This window comes from Saccoglossus kowalevskii, chromosome 16, assembly GCF_978046115.1.
Source record: "Saccoglossus kowalevskii chromosome 16, keSacKowa6.1, whole genome shotgun sequence".
Classification (NCBI taxonomy): Eukaryota; Metazoa; Hemichordata; class Enteropneusta; family Harrimaniidae; genus Saccoglossus; species Saccoglossus kowalevskii.
The window spans coordinates 28,969,697-28,992,536 of NC_140656.1; the positions used below are offsets into that span (position 1 = coordinate 28,969,697).

The 22,840-nt window shown below is 37.4% G+C and overlaps 2 protein-coding genes across 2 annotated transcripts; both read right to left on the minus strand.

The window, feature by feature from the left end:
• Window positions 1-9,041: 9,041 nt before the first annotated feature.
• On the minus strand, window positions 9,042-11,502 carry LOC102807087 (alpha-N-acetylneuraminide alpha-2,8-sialyltransferase-like). Its single transcript, XM_006812553.3, has one exon. The coding sequence runs from the start codon at window positions 11,046-11,048 to the stop codon at window positions 10,005-10,007; it is 1,044 nt and encodes a 347-aa protein (XP_006812616.1). The 5' UTR covers window positions 11,049-11,502; the 3' UTR covers window positions 9,042-10,004.
• A 3,634-nt stretch (window positions 11,503-15,136) lies between these two features.
• On the minus strand, window positions 15,137-16,694 carry LOC102807817 (alpha-N-acetylneuraminide alpha-2,8-sialyltransferase-like). The gene has a single exon (XM_006812557.3). It carries the CDS (start codon window positions 16,438-16,440, stop codon window positions 15,352-15,354), a length of 1,089 nt encoding a protein of 362 aa, XP_006812620.1. The 5' UTR covers window positions 16,441-16,694; the 3' UTR covers window positions 15,137-15,351.
• Between the last annotated feature and the right edge of the window lie 6,146 nt (window positions 16,695-22,840).

A 22,840-nucleotide genomic window follows, 5' to 3' on the forward strand; every position in this document is an offset into this window, starting at 1 on the left:
TCTTCGAGTTTGTGGACAGTTAAAGTCGTGTGTGAATTTATTCAAGCCAGGAAAAGCAGGAGGGATAACTTATGGAAATCGTCTTTCCAATTTGATCCAGTGCGACGTTGTGAAAGGAGCGACTCTGTCGTCTCATCTATGTCTAGTTTGTAAGAGAAAGATTGATAGCGCAGAAAAATCCGCCAATAATGTAAAACAGTGGCGTGAAATTGTCAGTCATTCTAATATCTCCCAACCTGTGAACGAAAGGGTTAAGCGTGCTGCCTTGAAATCGTCTGCCCGACCACGTTCAAGTTCAAAACGACGTTCCATAACTTTCTCACATTCAATTTGCAATGATGACCGCAGTTCAAATGTACTTAGCGACGTGACGGACATTAACAACCATGATGTTGAAAAGGAGTTTGATGAAAATATGCCATTTCCAATTAGAAATCATTTTGATTTGATTTATGGATGGCGAGCACCGACACTCCGATCCGATGAACTACTAGTAATCAAAACTAAAATGGCGCGTGTCACGTGACTTTGTTTACTAAAGATAGCGTGGGCGTTTGATTGACACTCAACTCATTAGTATTCCACCAATCACAGCTACATCTACTTTCTGGATGTGCGCAGTCAAATTGTATAGGAGACAAGCTGGAGTCTCGTGTGGCGATAACGATAACACCGGGACGAATGGTCTGGGGTAACAATTGACTATAATGAGGCAGTCCGTATTTGTCTCAGTAAATCATTACAGACACCTGTACAAAATACTTTGACAAAAGCCAGCAAAGATTTTCTGTTATCTTACATATTTTACGATTTCATTCACGTCTAAATGCAGCACTTTTTTCTGAGGGGCATTTGTTTTTATACTAAAATATCTGAAATTATGTCCCTTAAAATAATTAAACAAATTAGGCACCAGTGTTTTTGTAAGATATATACATCAATGATTAATGGGCAAATCTGTGAATTTAAAACCAAGCGAATGTGATTACCAGGGTAAATATAAAATATTGATGGAGTGACCAACATTTAAAGGGCGGTTATCGTCGCGCAGTGCGTGTTAGAATTTCATGTAAACAAACAATGCATTTTACACGCTTTGTATACGTCGCTTAAGTCCCATGTCGAACAGGACGCGGCACGACGACCACTACCCTTTAATACTGAACAAAATATAGCGGTTATAGTACAATCATGCATTTAATTTTTTGCGTGGAATGAAATGATTTATACTACACACTTACTTTATTGTTTTAGAGTTGTATTATAACACATGTTCTAGTATGAAAAAAATGGCTCTATTATAAGTGGATAGGTTGCAAGATTGTATCAAAGTGACTTTTGAGATACCAAGTGCAGCCTATATTAATCTAATGTTGACTTTAAAGACACATTTTCACCAATATCTTCACAAACATATGTGTCACGCCTGTACCGTGATTATACATGTACGTCGATTGATAATATGCACAAGTTTGAAAAGGATTGGAGAAAAATTACTTGAGTTACGCCGACAAGCAGTTACTATACCTTGTTCTATCATTTCATTACAACGCAAAATGGTTAAACGCATACAAACGCATGTACGAGCACACAGGTAGACAAATGGTCAAAATCGTCAAAACAAAAACCACAACTATATAAAGTAAATTCTATTGACTAACTAATATTACATTGGTATATTTATAGGTTAAATATGGATCTGAAAGTCACACTGTAGTTATTTATCAACGATTTATTCTTGGGGGAAAATAAAAACTAAACATTAAATATTTATTGCTAAGTTTTTGGTTTAACCTCTTTAATCTTACATGAACAAATAATATCAATGATAATTCAGAATAGGAATATACAATAATTTCAATTAAGATACATCTAAAATATTTCATGGCTGTGTCATCAATTAGTTAGTTAGGTTAGGTTAGCTGGTTACTCGTGAATGGCTGGGTTATATCTGTCATCATTTAGGCTCATGCGAGGTCTTGGACGAAACTTGATCCAGTGATTTGGAACTAATTACGATATAACCGTCGCTATCCGGACTACTATTTCTGACAGTTGGTATTCGCAGTTATTAATGTAGTGAACGATTAATCAAAAGATATGACGTGTCCAATACTTAGTGTGATTGGCTATGTGCAGATTGAATGTGTGAAGGTTACGCCTTACAGTGTTTAAACTTCTTCGTAATTGGTTAAGGTTTTGAAAGTGAATAAAAGAGTTTTAGTTGGTCTTGGCGAGAACACCACGAGAGACGAAGTCTTGGGTCAGCCTTGAGATAGTCTTAGGGACTTTTCCCCAGGGCGCTGTGTCTTATAGAGTACTCGACTGACCGACTAAAGACGAGAGTTGATACGTATTTTGTTGTGCGCGTTTATTTGACTGTAAAGCTTAAGTGACTTTCCCAGTCCGGTACCTAAAGCAGACGATATTCCCCCTGACACGTGTTGGGGAACCCCAACCCCGGAGGAGGAGAATTTCCCCCGTAATAGCTGTGGTCTATTGTTCCATCAGAATTTTTAGTTGGACATGATTATCAGGGTTATGTACATACATTTCACGATGTCACTCTTATAAATTGCGGGCTGTTTCATTACAGGTTGTTTCGTTCCATTTCTGATTCATTCTAATGATGATTCCACCAAATGCTGTTTCGTCTCGATTATGTTTCGTTCCAATGCTGTTTTCGGCGATGCTACTTGCTTGTATTAAGCCCAAAGAAATGTACCATGTGCGCAGAGTTTTATATATTATGTAAGTCACAAATTAATGGGTGTTATTTCATCCCAGGCAGTTCTGACCCATTACCATTTCATCCCATCCTGAATTCATCACATTTTCATTTGTCCAAATGTTGTTTCATCCTAGGCACTTCCGATGCCATTTCTTCCCTCAGCTCATTCGATCTAATGCTGATTGTCCCAAATGAATGTTGTTACATCCCCATTGTTCTTTCATCCCAGTGATAGTCGTTAAAGCGCAGTAGTCGTCGCGCTGCGCATGTTCGACATTTGTGTTGATAAACATTGGTTTTCCCACAATCCAATGCGCTCTTCAAATGGAAATCACAAGTATGAGGTTTGACTTGGGTGCGACTTGCACTGATTACCGCCGGTGACTCCTGCGCAACAGTCAAAGTCGCCATCTTTGTTTATATGAGACCCATGGAGCTTTAAGGTTCCAGGGATGATTTTTTCCCCAGATCATCGCATTTCCTGAAAGTTAATCCAAAAGATGGTGTATAAATCGCACACAGTTTCTGTAATACCAAAACACGTTCCTAACCGATAAATTAAAAAAACAAAAACATTGTCAACTGTGCCAGAAGCAACGCTCAAATCCAATAATAACAAAATACCAAATGTTTGTCCGTTCATGGAGAAGAAATGTGTAATTCTGACGCTTGGACAGGGTCGTCTCCATATCATGCTTGGTTTGTATAATAAGTAACACAGATATAATTTTGACAAATCATAAGTGATTTCTATGGAGTCGTAATTGGAAATGATGACTCACTTATTATGCTTGACAGACAAATCATAATTGGTATTTATCTGTTTATGTTTTCCGTCAAATTATTTGAAGGTCCCGGTCTATTTCGCAAGTAACCTTGTTTAGCTAGCTTTGCTGTTAGATAGCCATGTCTTACTCGAACATTGCTATATGACCTACTTGCTGACCTACAGTATCGTATCAGTTGAGACATGGATATAAGCTGGAGCTGAGGGAATGTTACTTAACAGATACTTAACGTATACCAATGCTCAGTTTGTAAAGCATTGGGTTTAAATTGAAGAAACAGACCAATGTGAAGTGCTCTCAGTAAACTTAAAGGGTGGCAATCGTCGTGCCGCGTCCTGTTCGATATGGGACTCATACCGACGTATACAACGCGTTGAAAATACATTGTTTATTTACATGAAATTCGAACACGCGCTGCGCGAAGACCACCGCGCTTTAATTATACCATAACCGATCATCGCTCTTAATTAGATACCGGCGGCACACACTTGTAATGAGTGGGTGACAATTAGTGTGAATACATGCACCACAGAAGAGAAACAAACAATACATTAGGGAGAATTACTGTCCACGATGCTGTTCCACTAGTGTTATCTCTACAGTCTTCAGCGAATTTTACCAGGTGATTATGAATGAGTGGCAACATCTAACAATTACAGATGAATTGTAATATATTCATAGGTCAAACACGTGCGCATGATTCTACAAGATTACGTGCAGATAATAATTAGTGGTAGTTTTAGGAATCATTGACGTCATACTGCCCCCAGCGGTATTAATCAGCAGTATTAATCAGATGTACCTTTAGGACAGTCCTCCGATACGGGTGTGTGTATCTATGCAACGGCATTCTTAATGACTTTTAAATGGAAATAAACCCTTTAGACATGAGCAGGCGTGACGTAGGATGTATTCTGGAAGAATATACATGATTTTTCTTAGAGATTCACTCGATGTAATTACCTTCATAATGTTTGATAAATCACTGTAGACATAAAGGACGGTGGTCGTCGCGCCGCGTCCTGTTCGATATGGGACTCATAGCGACGTATACAATGCTGCGCGACGACTACCGTCCTATAAACTGTTACCAAGTACAGTAAGTCAGACTCGTACGGATGAGACATGGTATCCATGGTACCCAAACGCTGTTGTATGGAATGGAATAAAACATAAGCGATGCAATAGAAAGATAACGACTGAGAGAGACACATTTCCGCAATAACTCAGCAGTTAAGAATCACGTGTTACCACGTGGTGAATTCAACTTATTGTCTGAATCTGAGTGTACGCCTGATAACCTGACTCGCAGTCGTCGTGCTGGAGCTGAAGACAATGTCGATTTTGACATATACAGATGACAATCGCATTATCAATAATACAGGACAGCTAAACAGATGATAATAATTCCCTTTTCAGTACTCTCATTTTCAGGAATCAGCTTAGGGGTGCACCATTAGAATATATGCGGGCACTGTATATTGAGTTACCACCACCACCGCTGCCGGTAACCAGGAACATCCTATTATTACTTGGTTGTATGGGGTCGCGAGACCTCCCTTTTTCAGTACTATCATTTTTAGGAATCAGCTTAGAGACGGACACTTAGAAACTACTAGTATGCGGGTAAGAGATTTGTTCATTTTATTATTATCCATTTTGAATATAGCATGTTTTTGAAAAAAAAATTGTTATTGTTATTTGTCATATTTTTGTTATTGGTCCCAGTGGGGCTCTGTTTTAGAAGTCTTTCCTTCATCAATGGGTCCCGAGTTTTTAATGGGTCACACCCTAAACCGGAAGTCACGTGTCACAAGGAATCCACGTGGTTGCCATTCGATACAAAGTTACCACCACCGCTGCCGGCGAGTACGTGGTAACCAGAATCATCCTCTCATTACTTGGTTGTATGGGTCTCGAGACCCCCATTTATGGTTTTAATTACATTTACAATTCGCCTGGATTAATCTATTCAACATTTCATGCGAGCGACAATTGTAATGAATGTTTATTTTAGGGTTAAACCACAGTCAATTTGAATGATGATTTGTTGATTTCAACCAATTCAAGAATTTAAATTTTTTTCCATGTATCAGTTTTATTCTTACACATCGTGAATGACCTCTGTGTCGGATCACTGCCCGATTCCAATGTCTTCGGCTCTCACCCCATTACCGATACATATGAACAAAAAAACAATCTTAACCCACTTTTTCGAAGTATATATGGGACATTTCTTAACAGGTCTTAAATTGGCGGGAAACGAATTAGATGACTTCAATATATCTTCCGGTAGCAACGCGAATGTTATTTTGCATTTTGAAGAGCTATTTACTTCTGTGGCAGATAGACATGTTAAAAACGTACTTTTATGTTTATTATTAAATAAATGATAACATGCATATATTAAATGTTAAAATTAAAACTAATACTGGATTAACAACTGATTTTCCATCGGCATCCGGTGTCGGACAAGGATGCAATCCAGATTTATTCAACGACCTGCCAGATAGTTTTGATATTGACAGTTGTGATTCAACTCTCGGATCAATTAAATAATTCAAAAATCAGCTATCTCGTGTATGTTGACGACATAGTCATTCTGTCGTAATAAAAAGTCTGCTTAGACAAACTGGCCGTGTACACCTCAAAATGGCGTTTAACACTAAAAATACAAAAAAAAATCTAAAATCATGCTTTTTAATTAACCAAATAAACTTCTAAATGAGAAAAAAATGTTCTATGAGGGCAAAAAAATATGTACTGTAAGAATTTAATTATTTCGGCCTCATTATTACTCCAAATGGAAAATTCAATGAAGGCCTTAAGGCAATGTTCTCGTTAAAAGAAAGAGAAAAACAGCTCAAATAAAAAATTGAGTATTCAGCTACAATTGTCACTCTTTGACAAACTCATTCAACCAATCATTGTACACGACTGTGACGTATGCAGTGACGAAAGTTCAATTGATTCTTCGATTGAAGATGTACACATTACATTCTGTCGCTCTCTTCTGAAAACCTTAAAGAATGCACCTAAAATGGCGTAACAGATATCCAATTTACAGATTATAATGGAAGATATCCAATTCATTGCTTCGTACAAAAACAGGCAATTAAATATATGATCTGAATAGCCAACTGCATGCCAGTGACATGCGAGGCATTCTTGGTTAACGAGAACCTGAAGAGCGCATGGTACATGAAAATGTAATCCACATTGTACAAATTTGCCAATTAGTATTCCAATCCAAGTCTTATTGAAATTTAATAATTGTTTTTTTAAATGGTAATTATTATGTAAATTAAGCAATTATTATGCATAGATTAGGTCTGTGTATTGTTCCAGGGCACATATGTACCAAGTTTCATTATAATGTGATGATTAATTATTAAAAAAACGATGGAAAGACGAAAAGTAAATTATTATGCAAATTGGGTAAGTATTATGGATGTATATAAATCCAAAACTAATTCGTTGCATTGTTTTAGTGTATTCATTGAAAACAAATCTTAAGATATTGATGAAAAGGCTGAAAACTGATTAATTATTATGCAAATCGGGTAATTAGTATGCACAGATTGTATTGTAAAAAATAATAATAAAGGTCTGCGCAATGTCACAGACCATCAATGTACCAAGTTTCATTGAAATGTGATTAGAACTTGAGATATCGATGGGTAAACCAAACAATTATGAATTATTATGCAAATTAGGTAATTCAAATGCACAGATTTGTATTCAAAACAATTAGGTCTGTGCGTAGTCCTAGAGCATCTGTGTGCCAAGTTTCTTGAAATTTAATGATTAGTACCTGGAATATCAACCGAAAAGCCAAAACTGTACTAATTATGCAAATTGGGTAATTGATATTCACTGATAATGACCCAAAACTTATCAGGTCTGTGCGTTGTCCTAGAGCATATATGTACCAAGTGTCATTGTATTGTGACGATTAGTACTTAAGATATCAGTCGAAAATTGACTAATCATTATACTAATAGGTAATCAATGTGCATGGTTTGTTGTTTCATCAAAATCCAATAAGTAATTTTTTTAGATATAAGTGGAACAGTCATGAAACAGCCAAAAATTAGCTAATTATCATGTAAATTAGGTAATTAGTATCCATGGATTTAACCAAACATCTAATGGAATATGTGTATTAGTCCAGAGTATCTATGCATCAAGTTTCATCAGAAAACAACAAATGGCTTTTGAGGTATCAGTGGAAGAGACGGACACACACACATACATACAGACAGACACATTAACTGCAAGGACCCCCATTGCTTCGCACACGATGTCAAAAATATAATAACGGCAAGTAAAACCTGAAAATATTCATAAATAAACAAAAAAATAACAATAAAGAAAATTGGAGCCTATGCCTTCATCGCATTTTAATCAGGTTGCATTTCCACCTCTGAGATATTGATTCTGCCATTTTCTCTGTGCTTTTCTGTTCTTTTGTCATGTCGCTTTTCGTTTTTTGCTGTTTTCGTGTGCATTGTATCTATTATCATCCATTCTATTGAATATTAATAAATAAATAAATATGATGGCTATTTTGATAGTAAAAGAGCTCCCTGTGATTACAGCGAGCGCAAGGTATTTACATACACCAACCTACGTGACTGTCGCATACGACTTATTTACCACTTCCGTGTCACTGAGAATGTTCTAGAACCGTACTGTGTCTGGGTGGAATATTCTATTTTTTTTTAGAAAATGGTTGAATAGGTAATAGAACACTGTAGGAGGCAATATAAGGTAATGGAACATTCTAGAAATTGGTAGTAAGTTCAAGATTCATTATGTATGCTGATGTAATGGTCTATTTACTGACAAGTAGGAGTGGCATCCTCGTCGGCCGAACGGCACACTGTGTTGGTTTTGGAGCACCGCGGAGGGCGTGACTCACGCGACCTTGTCAGGCTTCCAACTAAAAGACTAAGATGTAGATACACATACTATATTTGATTAGAATTCACGGCATTGACTCTAGTTTTCTTAGTTTTATCATGTAATATTAGACGTGTTGTATTTTCTATGTTTTAGTTTTTTGAGACCCTACTGTTGTACCTTTCTGTGTCAGTGTTGTGTCAATAAAATATTGTTTTCTTCCAACTTTAATGCACTGGTGGAAGTCTCTGATTTATGCATTCTTCACGAATGTATAAAAGGAACACAATCAGTCATTTTGTCCCTTTTTAGTCAGTATGACAAAAAGCCAAAATGATATGACACCATGAAAGGTAATTGCCTCTACAGTGAAATCAAATGAACACTCATAGGGCAAAATGTTAGGATGCTACACAGACAAAACACATTCACATGTTATTATGGATACACACCATTTTATACGACATGTCACTATGTGTGTACTCATTTGGTACCCGCAGGGACGGACGGACGAATGAGGGAGGGAGGAGTTTGTGTTAGAAATTCAAGTTCTACATAAGTAGGAAAGGTGGCGCCAATAAGGCACTCCCCCATCCTAAAAATAAACATGTACCATGTCCACAACGCATATAAAATATATTTTTACATTAGTTCACGCTTAAAAATAACATACTAGTATTAATGAATGTAAAATATAGCTGGCTTCCTTCTCAAAGCCACACTTAATTACAAAATAAATCGTCACAGAACATTAGCAAATACCTGTTGAGTATATTACGCCACATGCGCGGTTTATATCAAGACTTTAAAGGGCGGCAATCGTCGTGCCGCGTCCTGTTCGATATGGGACTCATAGCGACGTATACAACGCGTGTAAAATACATTGTTTAGTTACATGAAATTCGAACACGCGCTGCGCGACGACCACCGCAATGGCAACGTAATTATAGTGTAAATCATATGTTTGTATACAATCATGTCAAGTCTTTTTACGATTTTTTTTAGAAATCTTGTATTTAAATTTAGAGAGCGTATATACACCTCTGATAACAGTCTGTTGGTGAGCTTATGTAACTCTGATGTCCGTTGGAAGTCTGCCTTGTTCCAGCATTGGAATAATATTTTGTACTATTAATATTGCCATACGCACACTAGTTGGCAAACGTGGCATTTTTTTTTCTTCATTCATTTCTGTTGACCTACTTATAGTTTTTGTTCATTTATTTATTTGTTTTTCATACTAGTTTTATAAAGACTTTCAAATGCTTGACAGTCTGACATAAAGATAAATAATAATACACAGTATCAAGAATTCTTTAGAGGGAGTGGTTATTCCCTCTGTACGCCACATGTTCTGTACACTTCTTAATTTCATTGTTAATTACCTCCATGTTTTCATCAATGATTGTTGACATCATGGTAAAAGAATGAAAAATTTGGCAGCCTAGTCAGAGCAGAACAGGTTAGAATACATAGTCAGTCGGAGCACAATATGGTCATAAACAAAAAACACACAAATAATACTGCTATAGTAAACCCCTCAGACGTCTTACATACGTATGAAGGACTGTCAGATGATTTTATTTATCACAATCATCCAGGTGTAGTTGTATAATTCCCAGGTCGTCAAACTTATTCAAAAGTTTAAATTCGGTGGCGTAGTCGTGGGTTTTTTTGTACGAATCCCATGAAATATCTTCAGAGTAATGCATCGGAATAGCGCCCCCTGCGACATTCGCGGGAAATGGCCAAAAACCGTAAACGTGAATGTCTTCACACAAATCGAGTGCTATACTAACGATAGTCAGACCAGAAGAAAATATTTTGCGACCAATCTTCCAGTAAGTTCTAAACTGTTTCGAGTATTGTGGGTCAGCAAATAGTAGGCGAAGCGATGTGTTGGTCTGTAAAAGTTTGGCAACTTCAAAAGCCATTTCCATAGTGCTGTTATGGTGTTGTTTCCAGCTATGTGGTATCCACATGAGATATCCGTTGTAATCTGCCAATACGTTGATGGTTTTTAGAACATCTAAACGGGAATGTTTGTCGATCAAAGACCTGGTGCTTGGAGTTATGGTCGTCAGGTTGGTTTTACTTCCTGCATCATCGGCGAATTTACGGATCTCTTGCAAATTCGTCCTTATAACAAAATCGTGACCGTCTATTTCCTTGCCACAATTGCTGTTTTTAAGAATCCCGCCATTCCCGACAACTGCACATGTCTCAAACAAGTTCTTGTTCGAAAAAGGGGACGTCTTAGGAAGAATGTTTAGAAAACTCTTCTTGATCGTCACAGAATATTGAAAATACGAGTTGTAATATTTTTTTCCAACATGAGTGTTCTCTTGAGTTAAAAGAAAACTACTTGTATTCATATGCTGCTTCAGTTTCTGACGTATTTCAAAAATATTGTCGCTAATCGTCTGCTCGTGTGATGACGTCATGGCGCTAGTCCGCGACGGTTTCCCCAATTTTCTGATCTGTGACGAATTCCAGTTTTTAAAAGAAATAGTATGATTTACGGTTCCGTAAAAATACAACGTCGCGAGTGCAGTTACACTGAACAGGCATAGCCCCAAAAAGCAGCACTTTCCCCCCAATGCTTGTCTGACCCCGGAGTTCATGGGTATAGCTAATCACCCAGAACCGAAACGCGCATGCGTCGTAGTATTTAGATAAATATTCGAAACTCTAGATACTACGGGGTAACGGGATACATGTATGCGGGTCTCGTCGGAATAAGCTGAAGAATTCCAAACACCGTTCTTGATCTTCGACATAGAAATTAAATACAACCTGCAGGTTAGCCACTTCTGTTTTCAAATCGCAATTACCAGCCGAACACTTCCTTTCCTCATATCCCTGCCATTCAAGGCGGCCCAAGCGGCGTCGAGAAGCCGTGTCAAATTTATCTACACCATGGAGGCACACCAATAATCACAAGGAAGCAGTTTCAGTCCAACGTATCGATATGACCATGCCTGTGACAATAATAATAACTGCATGTAAGAAACACCATCCTCACAAATGGCTATGCGTTGAATACAGTCTTCCGAGTCAGCCAGCCATTGTTGAAAACATCTGCATTGGGCGTGCGCATTCAACTGCGTCGTCGTTAATATATGCAACAATGTACGATTACTCGAATCCATTATCATAATGGTTACCTCACTGCTTGGATAGCCTTGCCCGTATTAGCTTACTTATGTTCCAGGAGCGGCGCCAAGATTGGGGGGGGGGCGATATCTTGAAATCTAGACCTTCTAAAACGCTATTACCTGCATTTTGAGGGTTTCAGCTTGATTGGGGGGGGGGTGAACCACAGAATGAAGAGTAGAGACTAATTGGCAGCGACTAACTTGCGCTGTCATATGACGCGTTATAACTTTACAGGCATTGATAGTTTGAGTTAACATAACGCTTGTCGGAAAATAAAAGGCAATCTGAAATTGAAAAAAAAAAAAACACACATTCGGACATATAGTGATATCAATCAGTTGCAGCAATTGTAATAAACAGACAACTGGGGTTGTATGTGAGGCATTGTCCAGAATATTTCTCACCATTCCCCGCACCAGTAGCATATTTTGTGGCTCAAACTCAGAACGGGGAAAGGGGAAAGGAGGCACAAGCACCACTAAATATCATATATCAACATAACTCGACCACTGGGGCGGGGTTTCAATTCCTGAATGTAGTTCTCTGGTAAAGCCACTCAATTTACGAGATTTCGCGTACTACAATGCCCTGCCCATAGTCAGCTGGTGTACAAGTGGTAATAAAATAACTTTGATTAATCTACCGATATTTACTCTATTGGAGCAGACATCTTGAATACAGCTTGAAACTAACCGTTGAAAAAAAAACAAAAAAAAAACGTTTTTCAACTTGTTTCTTTACTTAGTTTCAAGACGGCTTCCCCCATATAGTATCGGTAAATTAATCGAGTTTATTTTATTATCACTTGTACGCAAGCTAACTCTGGCCCTGGCCTATTTTTTCACCAAGTACGGTCTCGACATCAGGGACATTCATGTTCGCACAAGTCTCACTAAATTTTACACTGCACCGACATATCCCGCCATATTTGGAGGTAAGAATTTCAATTAACTGGTTCATAAGACTTTCGTCTACAGCATAACACACTGATCTCGATGACTGCGATGATCCCGCAGTTGAACGGAACATTACCTATTCTCAGTGGTTCAAGATACTGGAAACAGTTCCTAATACAAGTAGCGCGGTATACTTTGCGGACACCATTATAATATTACAATCACGTATTTTACCATATCATTTTTGATAACTTTTCAATAATACTCGGTCATGTGTGTGAACAATTACGACCGGCAGTATGTCAGTGGAAAAAATATATGGAAAAACCTGTGATAATTGTTCAAGAGATTTTAAAGTTCAAGAGAGTGGTGGAAATACAGCTGGTGGTGGTGTATCACATGGTACGTAAATACCGGGTCAGCGGTAATACCGTTAAACAAATATAGACATTACTACAGTAACGATACAACAAGTATCTTGCAAAGGGAAAATAAACGAGACGGTGCCCCGTGCTAAAATTGAATTACGTCATTATAACCTTCTTCCAATAACGTTAGAGTGAAACTTAAACACTAAATACCTGTATGCATGGTCATTTTATAACTGACGTTTTAAGGCGCTGTGTGGTCAGTAATCTATATTGTTGTGCTGTAAGCACTTTTCAATTATCTCCAACGGAATCCAACATGTCTTGGGGGCTTACTTTGAATAGATCGCAGCGAAGCGGCTGCTCTGCTAAGTACGGCACCCCGGCGATGTAGAGTCGAAATAAAATAAAGTATGAGTCAATCCATTTCAATATGACAGTGTCTTCACAATAAACGAGCGGTGGCCATGAAAGGTGATGAATATTATAACACAGAAATATGTAAATGCATTGGTTAATGCGTTGAGTACATCGTAAACGCTATCAGCACTAGAACCTCGTGGCATGTTGGTACTGGACAATGCGCCCATTCACCACAATGTCGAAAGTCCATGGCCTAAGGTGTTTTTTTCAACAAAAATGTTTTAATCAAAGTCGCAATGCGTTTGCGAAATTGGCTCTGTGGTAGGCCGCTACGCCATCATCCGTCACTGTAGAGAAATTCTCCTGTAACGTAGTAGCATATCAAGGTGATTGACAGGTAGAATGATGTCATGAAATCACAATCGCATGTCACTGGGGGTGCAATATTTGCTCACGACTTTCGTCGGAGTTTTGCTGAGCGAAGTGTTTTGGGAACCTTTGAGTAGATCTCTGTCGTACATCCAGAAAGCGTACTGATATTGACTTGGCCATACTGTCTTCTCATTGGTCAGACTATCGTTTAGGAGTGTCGTTTGGAATAACTATCGATTGGCCATTCTCATCCGCCGTAGTATTTTTCCAATACACCCATACATACTCAACTTGAATGCGGGCACAAAATGACTTTTGTTCACTTTAAAATTAGAAAATTGGAATTTGAAATAAGGATAATTATCATTTCGTGTGCTATTCGTGTGTTTACATTTTTGCCAACCTACAGGCAAAAGTGTGATAACAAATGTCGTTCACTGATCAACACAGGCCAGCAATCTGCTGTGATAACATTGTCCTATCAACAGGAACACATACATGTATATTTTATCTTACCGGAAGTGTGACGGCCTGTAGATAAACTGGGCATGTTGAACATTAGATTGGATTTGTTCTTCTTCCAATCTTGTAAAAAATACATTCGGGATGGGCAGAGAAACAGTAAAACTTACTTGAGAATGTCATTTTAAAGCTTTAAATGAAACACGCAACTAATACAGTAGAACTTAAAGCGCGGTAGTCGTCGCGCTGCGCATGTTCGACATTTGTGTTGATAAACATTAATTTTCCCACAATCCAATGCGCTTTTCAAATGGAAATCACAAGTATGAGGTTTGACCTGGGCGCGACTTGCACTGATTACCGCCGGTGACTCTTTCGATACCTTCCAATCACATGAAAATTACCTAATTAAAGCTTGGAAACGTGTCAGTTCGTACTCGTTGATCTGCGCAACAGTCAAAGTCGCCATATTTGTTTATATGAGACCCATATATCTCACACATGCGCAGCGGCGACGACTACCGCGCTTTAACTGGTGGCAATTTTTCTTAGCGTTATTTATATAAATGTATTCATTTATTGATCAAAGCTCATTTAAATTCTTTCCTGTTGTCATTCATGTTTAGCTCCAACTTCTTTATAACTGTGTATTAATACTCAATGATACAATTAAAACTCATCTTCAATCGCGTTGTTTTCTGGAGCGGCATCATCTGTCATTCCTTCAGATTCGTTACATGTATATAACGCTAACATTAAAGTTTTATCAAAATAAACCCAGTATTTTTGAAGTTACACTTGTATTTCAACCATCATCATGTACATTCCCACACACAAAACTTACACAATAATGGAAAGACCAGAGAATTACCAGGCGGGAATATTGTTACATATTGTATTTGGGAGAAGCTGCGTTTTGAGGTCCCCACAATACGTCTTGAAGACGCTAGACTAGCGCAGTCGTGGTAATTTTATTGTTTTATATCATAACAGAAAAAAATGTGACGGAAGCGAAGAAAATTGTCATCTGTAGATGTGTTGACGATATTCCATTCCAAAACGCATACTCATTTCATGAGACATAATGGCATATTTCTATCTCAATTAATTTTATTAATTTGCAATTTAAGATGAACAAGGTTTACTGTTTGTTTGTTATATTATAATGTTTATTTCGAGAGAGATAAATAGGGGGAATGATCAGACCACAGTCCCTCTATCCTGTGATCAGACCATGACTATACTGAAATGTGATTAGACAGTGGTTGGATGAGCTGTGATATTCAATTACCATGGCAACGCATGTATCAGTCACTGCATTTCTCAATGTGCAGTTTTAGAACTCCCTGGTGGTGTAGCTTTGTTAACAAATCAAATTCCGTTCGATAGTCGTGGGTGTTATTGTACGTGGACCAGGAGAGGTCTTCGGCGTAATGCATCGGAAGAGCGTCTCCTTCTGAGTTGACGGGGAACGGCCAGAATCCGTAAGCATGAATTTCTTCGCACACAGACAAGGCTATACTAATCATAGTCATTCCAGAGGACAGAATCTGTCGACCAAATTGCCAGAAATCTCCAAATTTCCTAGAATATTCCGGATCTGATAGAAGAAGTTTAAGCTTTGTGTTTTTATGTACGAGTTCTGATACTTTAAATGCCATGTTGTGCGACACCCACCAGCTATTCGGTACCCAAACTAAATATCCGTTGTATTCAGTGAACACGCTCAGAGCCCTCGATTTATTAAAATCGCCGTGCTTGTTGACCTTTTGCAAGGATACTGTGGATGGGGATATACTTGTCAGATTCGAGCGTCTTCCCGCGTCGTCTGCGAAACCGCTGAGTATCGGCAAGTTCGTACGAAAAACCAATTCCGATCTGTCAATGTCATTGCCGCAACCGCTGTTTTTCAAAATACCACCATTTCCGACGACAGCGCACGTTTTAACCCCAGCATTATACGCGAAAGGTGATGTTTCTGGAAGAAGAGTTCGCTTAGACTTGTCAATTTGCATGGGAAGTTGGAGATATGTATTGAAGTACTTCCTACCAATGGGCGTGTTTTCCTGGGTGAGAAACGGTTGTCTGTTGTTCATGTGTCTGGCAAGGCTATTTCGCAGTTCTGCTATTTGCGTTCTATTGATACTCCAGTGACGTGAGTTACAAACTATTTCCTCCAGTGACCTTCGCAGTTGATTATCGGACGGCGTTGTTGCCCTGGTGATGTGCAGCTTCAGTTGGAGTAGGTCGTTCGGCTCACTGTAATTAAGCATTAGTGTAAATGCTGTGCCAATGGCTGTTAGACAAAATACGCCTATAAGGCAATACCATCGTGACAAACGACTCAGCAATCGCCGAACGCCTAGATCCTTTGTTTGTCGCGTCGTGGCCGCCATACTGCACAGTCTTTTGTTGATAACGCGGAAACAATGTCGATCAAGTGAAACCGACAGCACCACAGGCAAGGACACGATATATATTGCGATAAATATCTCACACAACAAAGATATCTTCCTAAAATCTTCCAGAAATATTGCAGTGGTCTTTCTCAATTTGTCCAAGGATCGGAGAAATCAACATCCTTTTAAATATTACCATATACGGCATTTCATCTGAGGGAAGATACATAATGGCCGCGTATGTACATGTACGATACGGCGCATGAGCAGTTCTTTCTAAATACTAGTATATGACAGGATCGAAGGACAATACGCGTAGCGTGAAATCCACACAATGTAGCGTACATTATTTTAACTATTTTCGCTGAAGGAAATAAATATAAAATAAAATCAATAAAATCCAGTGAAAATTCCATTTTCCCTTTATTTTACGTTCAACCCATCTACTCATAAGCGAAAATAAACTTCCTATAAAACAGCCAACATGTCAGTCAGCGAAAAATAATTCCAGCTATTTCACAGTAAAACTATACTCCCTCACAACAAAATTGTGTTAGCAGAATTATTTTACATGTAGTTGTCATTATTTACCTAGCTATTTAGACCATCTAAACACTCTTTTAAATTCTGTCATGAACAGATATTGACGTGTCTACCCCTGAATGAAAATACCGTAAATTTACCCATCTCACACTAAATTACTAGTATACTCCCGGTCAATGTTAGGATATCGACTTAAACAAAGTTGGAGTCATCAGCCTATTTTGCGGGAAGTGATTGTATTTTAGTGAGTGACGCTATTTGTTGCCAAATTGGAACATCTTGATTGAGATAATATGCCATATTGTCAAGTACATATAACTATAGACTGTTTTACACCGTATTTAACCGAACGAGGTTTTGAGATATGGTGAAAACTTTTTACCATATAACACAATGGTAAATGGCTTGACAATCATGGATCACCATGGAGATTTGATCAGTGTATTGTGCAAAAATCAGTTCGGAGGTCAGTTATTTTATCTGTGTTTTGAGATCAACATAATATAATAAAACCATATTGAAAATTGAATGTCATTTGAAACTACCATCTTTTAGAATTTGAGATAGTATGTTGTGTACATGTATGTCACAATACACATAGTTTGCACTTTTGTGACGCATACGAGTAAAAATGTGGCACCCAAACAGACGATTTTGTTTAGTTTATTACGTAATTGTCATTTATAATATAACAAATCTCTGAAAAACATGCATTGCAATTTGTTATTGGCGGATGGTTTTCACTCATTTGCAAAAAAGCTCGATCTCTAGAGGGCGCTATTTATAGGAAAAGTATGTTGATAAATGCATTGGACTTTGATTTATCGTAGCGTTGAATTGCTGTTCTTGGAGCACGCATCCGAGTTTTTGTTTGATAAAAAAAAATGACATTATCTAATACGCATGCGCACCAGTTGTTTTGGTATGTACAATAACAATCAATGCACATGTACATTAGTATTTTTTATTTTCCATCCAAAGAATTTTGTTGTGTGTTCTGGATACTTAAAATTTTTAGTTTATGATAAATTATAATCCGATTTGTTCTACAGTATGGAATGTCGAACCACAGTATTAATAAACATATGTTTTCGTCCATATTGCGTCTTTAATTACAATATTTCAATAACCAGAGAGCTTTCTAAAATCACAACAGGAATCAGCTTACCAAATTTCGAAATTTCAATCTGTGAATGTAGCGAAATGCACAAGTTAGCTTTTGTCAATAAGAGTATAACTATTTCAATAATACATACAAGACGTGTCATATTCACAACCTTATTCACTGAATAATCTAATAAACATTATGTACATAGTCATTTATAACATTATTTCTGCTATGAGTGTGCTAGATTGGTGCGTATGGGATGAGAAGACATCATAGCATGATGAGACACAGACCTCTTAGATCACTCTATAGGGGGACTTTGACCTCCCACAATTTCATATTGTTACAGTCGCCGTTGAGGGCGATTTCGAATCCCGGTTTTAATCAAAGCGGCAGGGTCGTCACCTGCGCACGCGCGGGAATTGAGTCCCAAGCGATGATAATAACACACGCTAACAACGCAAAGGCTCATGGGTAGACGCATGTTTGTAAACAATGATATGCTTTGACCATCTGACGCACGCGCAGGCGACGACTCCCCCGCTTTAATTACGACTTTTACATTGCCCCCAACAAACAAACGGACCATGACTAGCGAAGATAACGTTTTATCTTTATACACACTTTCTTATTTATAAATAACCTTATCTTCTATACTGAAATATTTATTTAATCATGATTCGAGATATTTTATACATATAAACAAATTATAAAGATTCCATGAAAACAATCGGTGTTGCAGCATTTATTTACAAACCAGGTATCAATGAATTATAATTTTTATAATTGTGGGTCGTACATAAAAGTGTGTTATATTATTTACATATCATACATCATAATGCATTATTTATTTATATATGAATATGATTGTGTTTAAGCAAGCTTGTGTTTTTGTAAACAATGATACACATTTGTTTATTTTCTATTTCATTTCATAAATTCACGGTTTTAGGTCAGTCGTTCCCACAACTCGTCACGGTGTACTTCAAGGAGGTGGGGAATTGGCACGAGAGGGCGCCTTCCGATTTGGAAGGAACGTTTTGCAGTCAGTCGTCCTTAGCCTGAGGCCAAGGTTTGGCGCTACTAGTGTTTTGCAGGAGTGAGCTCTACGCGTGATTTAAAGCTTTCAAAATTGTTCCATTTCAAACTTAGCATGCACAGACAGTGATGTCTCGAAGTGCATACTAATTACGTAGCTTGGCAGTAGTAAAAGTTATTGAAAATATTATGCGCAAATTTTAGCAATAGTACTATATAAAATATCAATTTTCAATGAATTTCGTTAAGGTAGAGGCCTACTCATATTTTTTGAGAAATTTGGTCATAAATCGCATGATAATGTTCATTGGTCTATTATGTAAAATCATGGAGCTATTGGCCCATGGCACCATGAAATAGTAATCTATTGTGTGTTACAGTGACGTATTTTGAGAAACTTGTCCTAATTTTGTTCAAAAATAGCTATTTTTAGAATGTTAAACAAAAATTGCATTTTTCAACACTTTTTAAAACCCAGATTTTTGAAAAAATGCAGGAAAACAAAAAGTAGCCCATCATTAACAATATTATTTTTCAGCCTATGTCACCAGCCTACAATTTGAGATATGACATAATATCTCTGCCATAGGAACATATGGTAAAAGCACTATAATACTGCCAAAATGGCCGCTATCCACTAAAATACAACTATCATTTTCTCGAAAATTAACCTGATGACCCCCATTTTTTTAAAGCCAATACTCTTATATTGCCTGGAAGTACAATATATTAAAAAATTAATAAATTCTGGGTTTTTGAAATCATGAGTAGGCATCTACCTTAAAGAAAAAAAAACATGTCATTCAAGGGTCAACGAACTATGTTTACACCCAAGTAAATATTGATTGGAGTGTCACTGTTGTTGTTACTTTGTAGCTTATCACGATAACGAATACACCCAGAGGTTCCGTTTTATGATCCACTTAATAAAAAAACATCATGTGATTACAATATGCACACTGACACCTGTGACATTCATGTCACGCGCTGATTTTATTCGATTTGTTTCGTCAAAGGTCATGCTGACCTGACAGATCCGGTGATTATACCTCCCTATTTTAGCTCGGACATTATTGGTGACTTGCATTTGTAAACGATTTCAGACCGGTTTTTAGTAAAATCTTGAAAATATTACGCAACTTGTTTGTAATTTAGTTGAGCTATGGAAAGTGACATGTTTGTTGCTCATCATAGTGTAAATAAATTTATCCATCTCAATTCTGGGTTCGAAATAAATAATATGAATTTATGCCTTGTTAAATAAATGCCGTCTATGTGACCTGAATGTTGAGATATTCATTAAAGTACTTTTCATCTTCAACGTTATTGTGTGTATATTGGTCAAAATGTTATAGAATTAACTTAAGGTAGCGAGACTATTATTTGTGTTGAAAATTACGATTTTCACATTTATTTATTAATTGATGAAATGCACTATAAACTTTCATGTGATAAAGTCAACATAACATAGAATGTCATGTAAGTTGGTTAAAATGTAGATTTTCTGAAGGGAAGCAAGGCAGCTTCAGTAGTGTTTTCCAAAATCAACAACACAGGTTTAATCTGTGTGCCTATAAGTTTCAAAGATAAACTCAAGACAAAGCAATGTTAGGATGTGTTATCAGTAGCTATCTGACACACAATTAGTGTTTCCAAACATTTGAGTGGTTTGTCTCCGCCCCTATTTGTTTCACAGATTGGTCATTTGCATATGAATGTGTCAGACACAAGGTCACACAGCCACTGAAAAAAATCATTGATTATGGTGTTTTCATCTGCCGATTTTATCCAATTATAGCTATCCCATTCCTTTATTTGTTTGGTTTCCAATAGCCTTACACATTTGGATGTCCCTACACATGTAAAAACAGACCTTGATGGGAAAACTAATTGATTGTGCCGATAAACAAGCTTGAAAATCTTTGCTGTTACTTCATGGACGTTTTCTAGGAGTTTATGTTTTTCAAAATACAAGGTCTTTAACAAAAAATAACGTATACTTATTATCGTCGGATTAACACCAAATTTTCACAGCTTTAAGGTGACAGTGAGAGGAACTTGAATGTGTCCAGACAAACTATTTCATCGATTATTTACCAACGAGTTGTGGTTTGAGTTGGGGGCAATGCGACTAAAACAGTAATTGAAATTCAGCACACTATTTTTTAAAACGCGTTGCTTGAATAAAACTGACCAGACACATTAAATTTACCAGACTATTGAACAACTAGGAAAAGTGAAAAAAATACTTCTTATCGCCAGCATAAATGCGTAATTATTTTTTTTACAGAAAAAGTAATGTTTCACCTTTGGTTGAGTAACGCGTCGTAGAATGCAGATACGGGCATGCAAAATACACTTGTGAAAAGCTTGAAGTCTGGCGATTCTAAAAATATATACTTTCCTGGGTCTATTTGTAGTCATTTAGTCACAATTAGAAGATGAAAACAAGTATGCAAATAATAGTCCCGCTACCTTAATGTGATTGCCAGTTTCAACTTTAAGGCAATGAACGTTAATTGCACGAAGCGAGGGGTGGGGGTTTGCTGTTCTGTATAAAACTAATGAACTTAAATCTGATATCACTGAAGCAAAATGTAACAGAAATTACATAATTTGGTGTAAAATTAAAACATTTTTCAGTGGTATAAAAATACAGTAACAACACTAATGTGACGCAGTATAACAATATGGCACAGCAGTGAGGTCACTGGAACAAAAATACAAATGTAGTAAATATCTCGGCTGTCTTATGACTATGTTTATACACACAACCACGTGTACGCATTGCAGATATATATCAGCTAGGGATTACCATTTGGAAGTGGGGGGCTCAGATTTGAGGATAAAAAATGGTGCTATGACTGCATAGTGTAAAATAGGGGCGTAAATTTATCATTGTTTTTCTGAAAAGCAAATTATGTACCTATTTTCACCTATGATCTTCCGTGTAGTAGTAGTCTTTTTTTATATTCACTATTATGTTATTCATTTTCATTTCCAAGAGTATGTGCACAGACTATGTGATTCGCCCTTGTGTATTTAAATAAACACTCCCCTCACCCTTGATTTGAAATGACACGTTCCTTTCATTATTTCACTGCCGCAGCAGCGTTAAGCGTAACAGGTTCATACTAGTTCCCGCAGGTAGGGGCCGTCATAATGTTGTTATCTGCGGTGGACGTCGGTTAATAAAGTATATTCTGAATTGATATCTAAAAGATCGTTATACGCATTATCATGGCCTTATGAAAAAACGCGTGATTTCTAGACTATTGCAATTATTCATCCCAGTTCCCAAGAACTGTGGGTCACGCCCCATATTTGACATATTTGTGCAGCCTGAGGTGTAACTTGGGGTTTAATCATTCGGTACTCAATGTCTTCAGTGAAAATACCTAAATGAGCTATAATTCTACGAACACAGATGCCTGCATGTCGCAACTGCGGATGTGGCATAAGCAGAAATAGGTTACACGTGATTCCATAGTGAGTGATGTGATTATATTTTTTTACACTTTCACTCAAAAAACACACGAGATAAAGTTGTTTGTCAAACCCTATCTTTAACAACTGTCACAAGTATTTAACATGGAGGATAACAACATTTTGACCATGTGTCTCTGACGTCAATTGTTTATCTAACAGAAACTCTTCATATATAGTAATGACACGAACAAAGTATTCGGCATTCCAAATCGAACCATG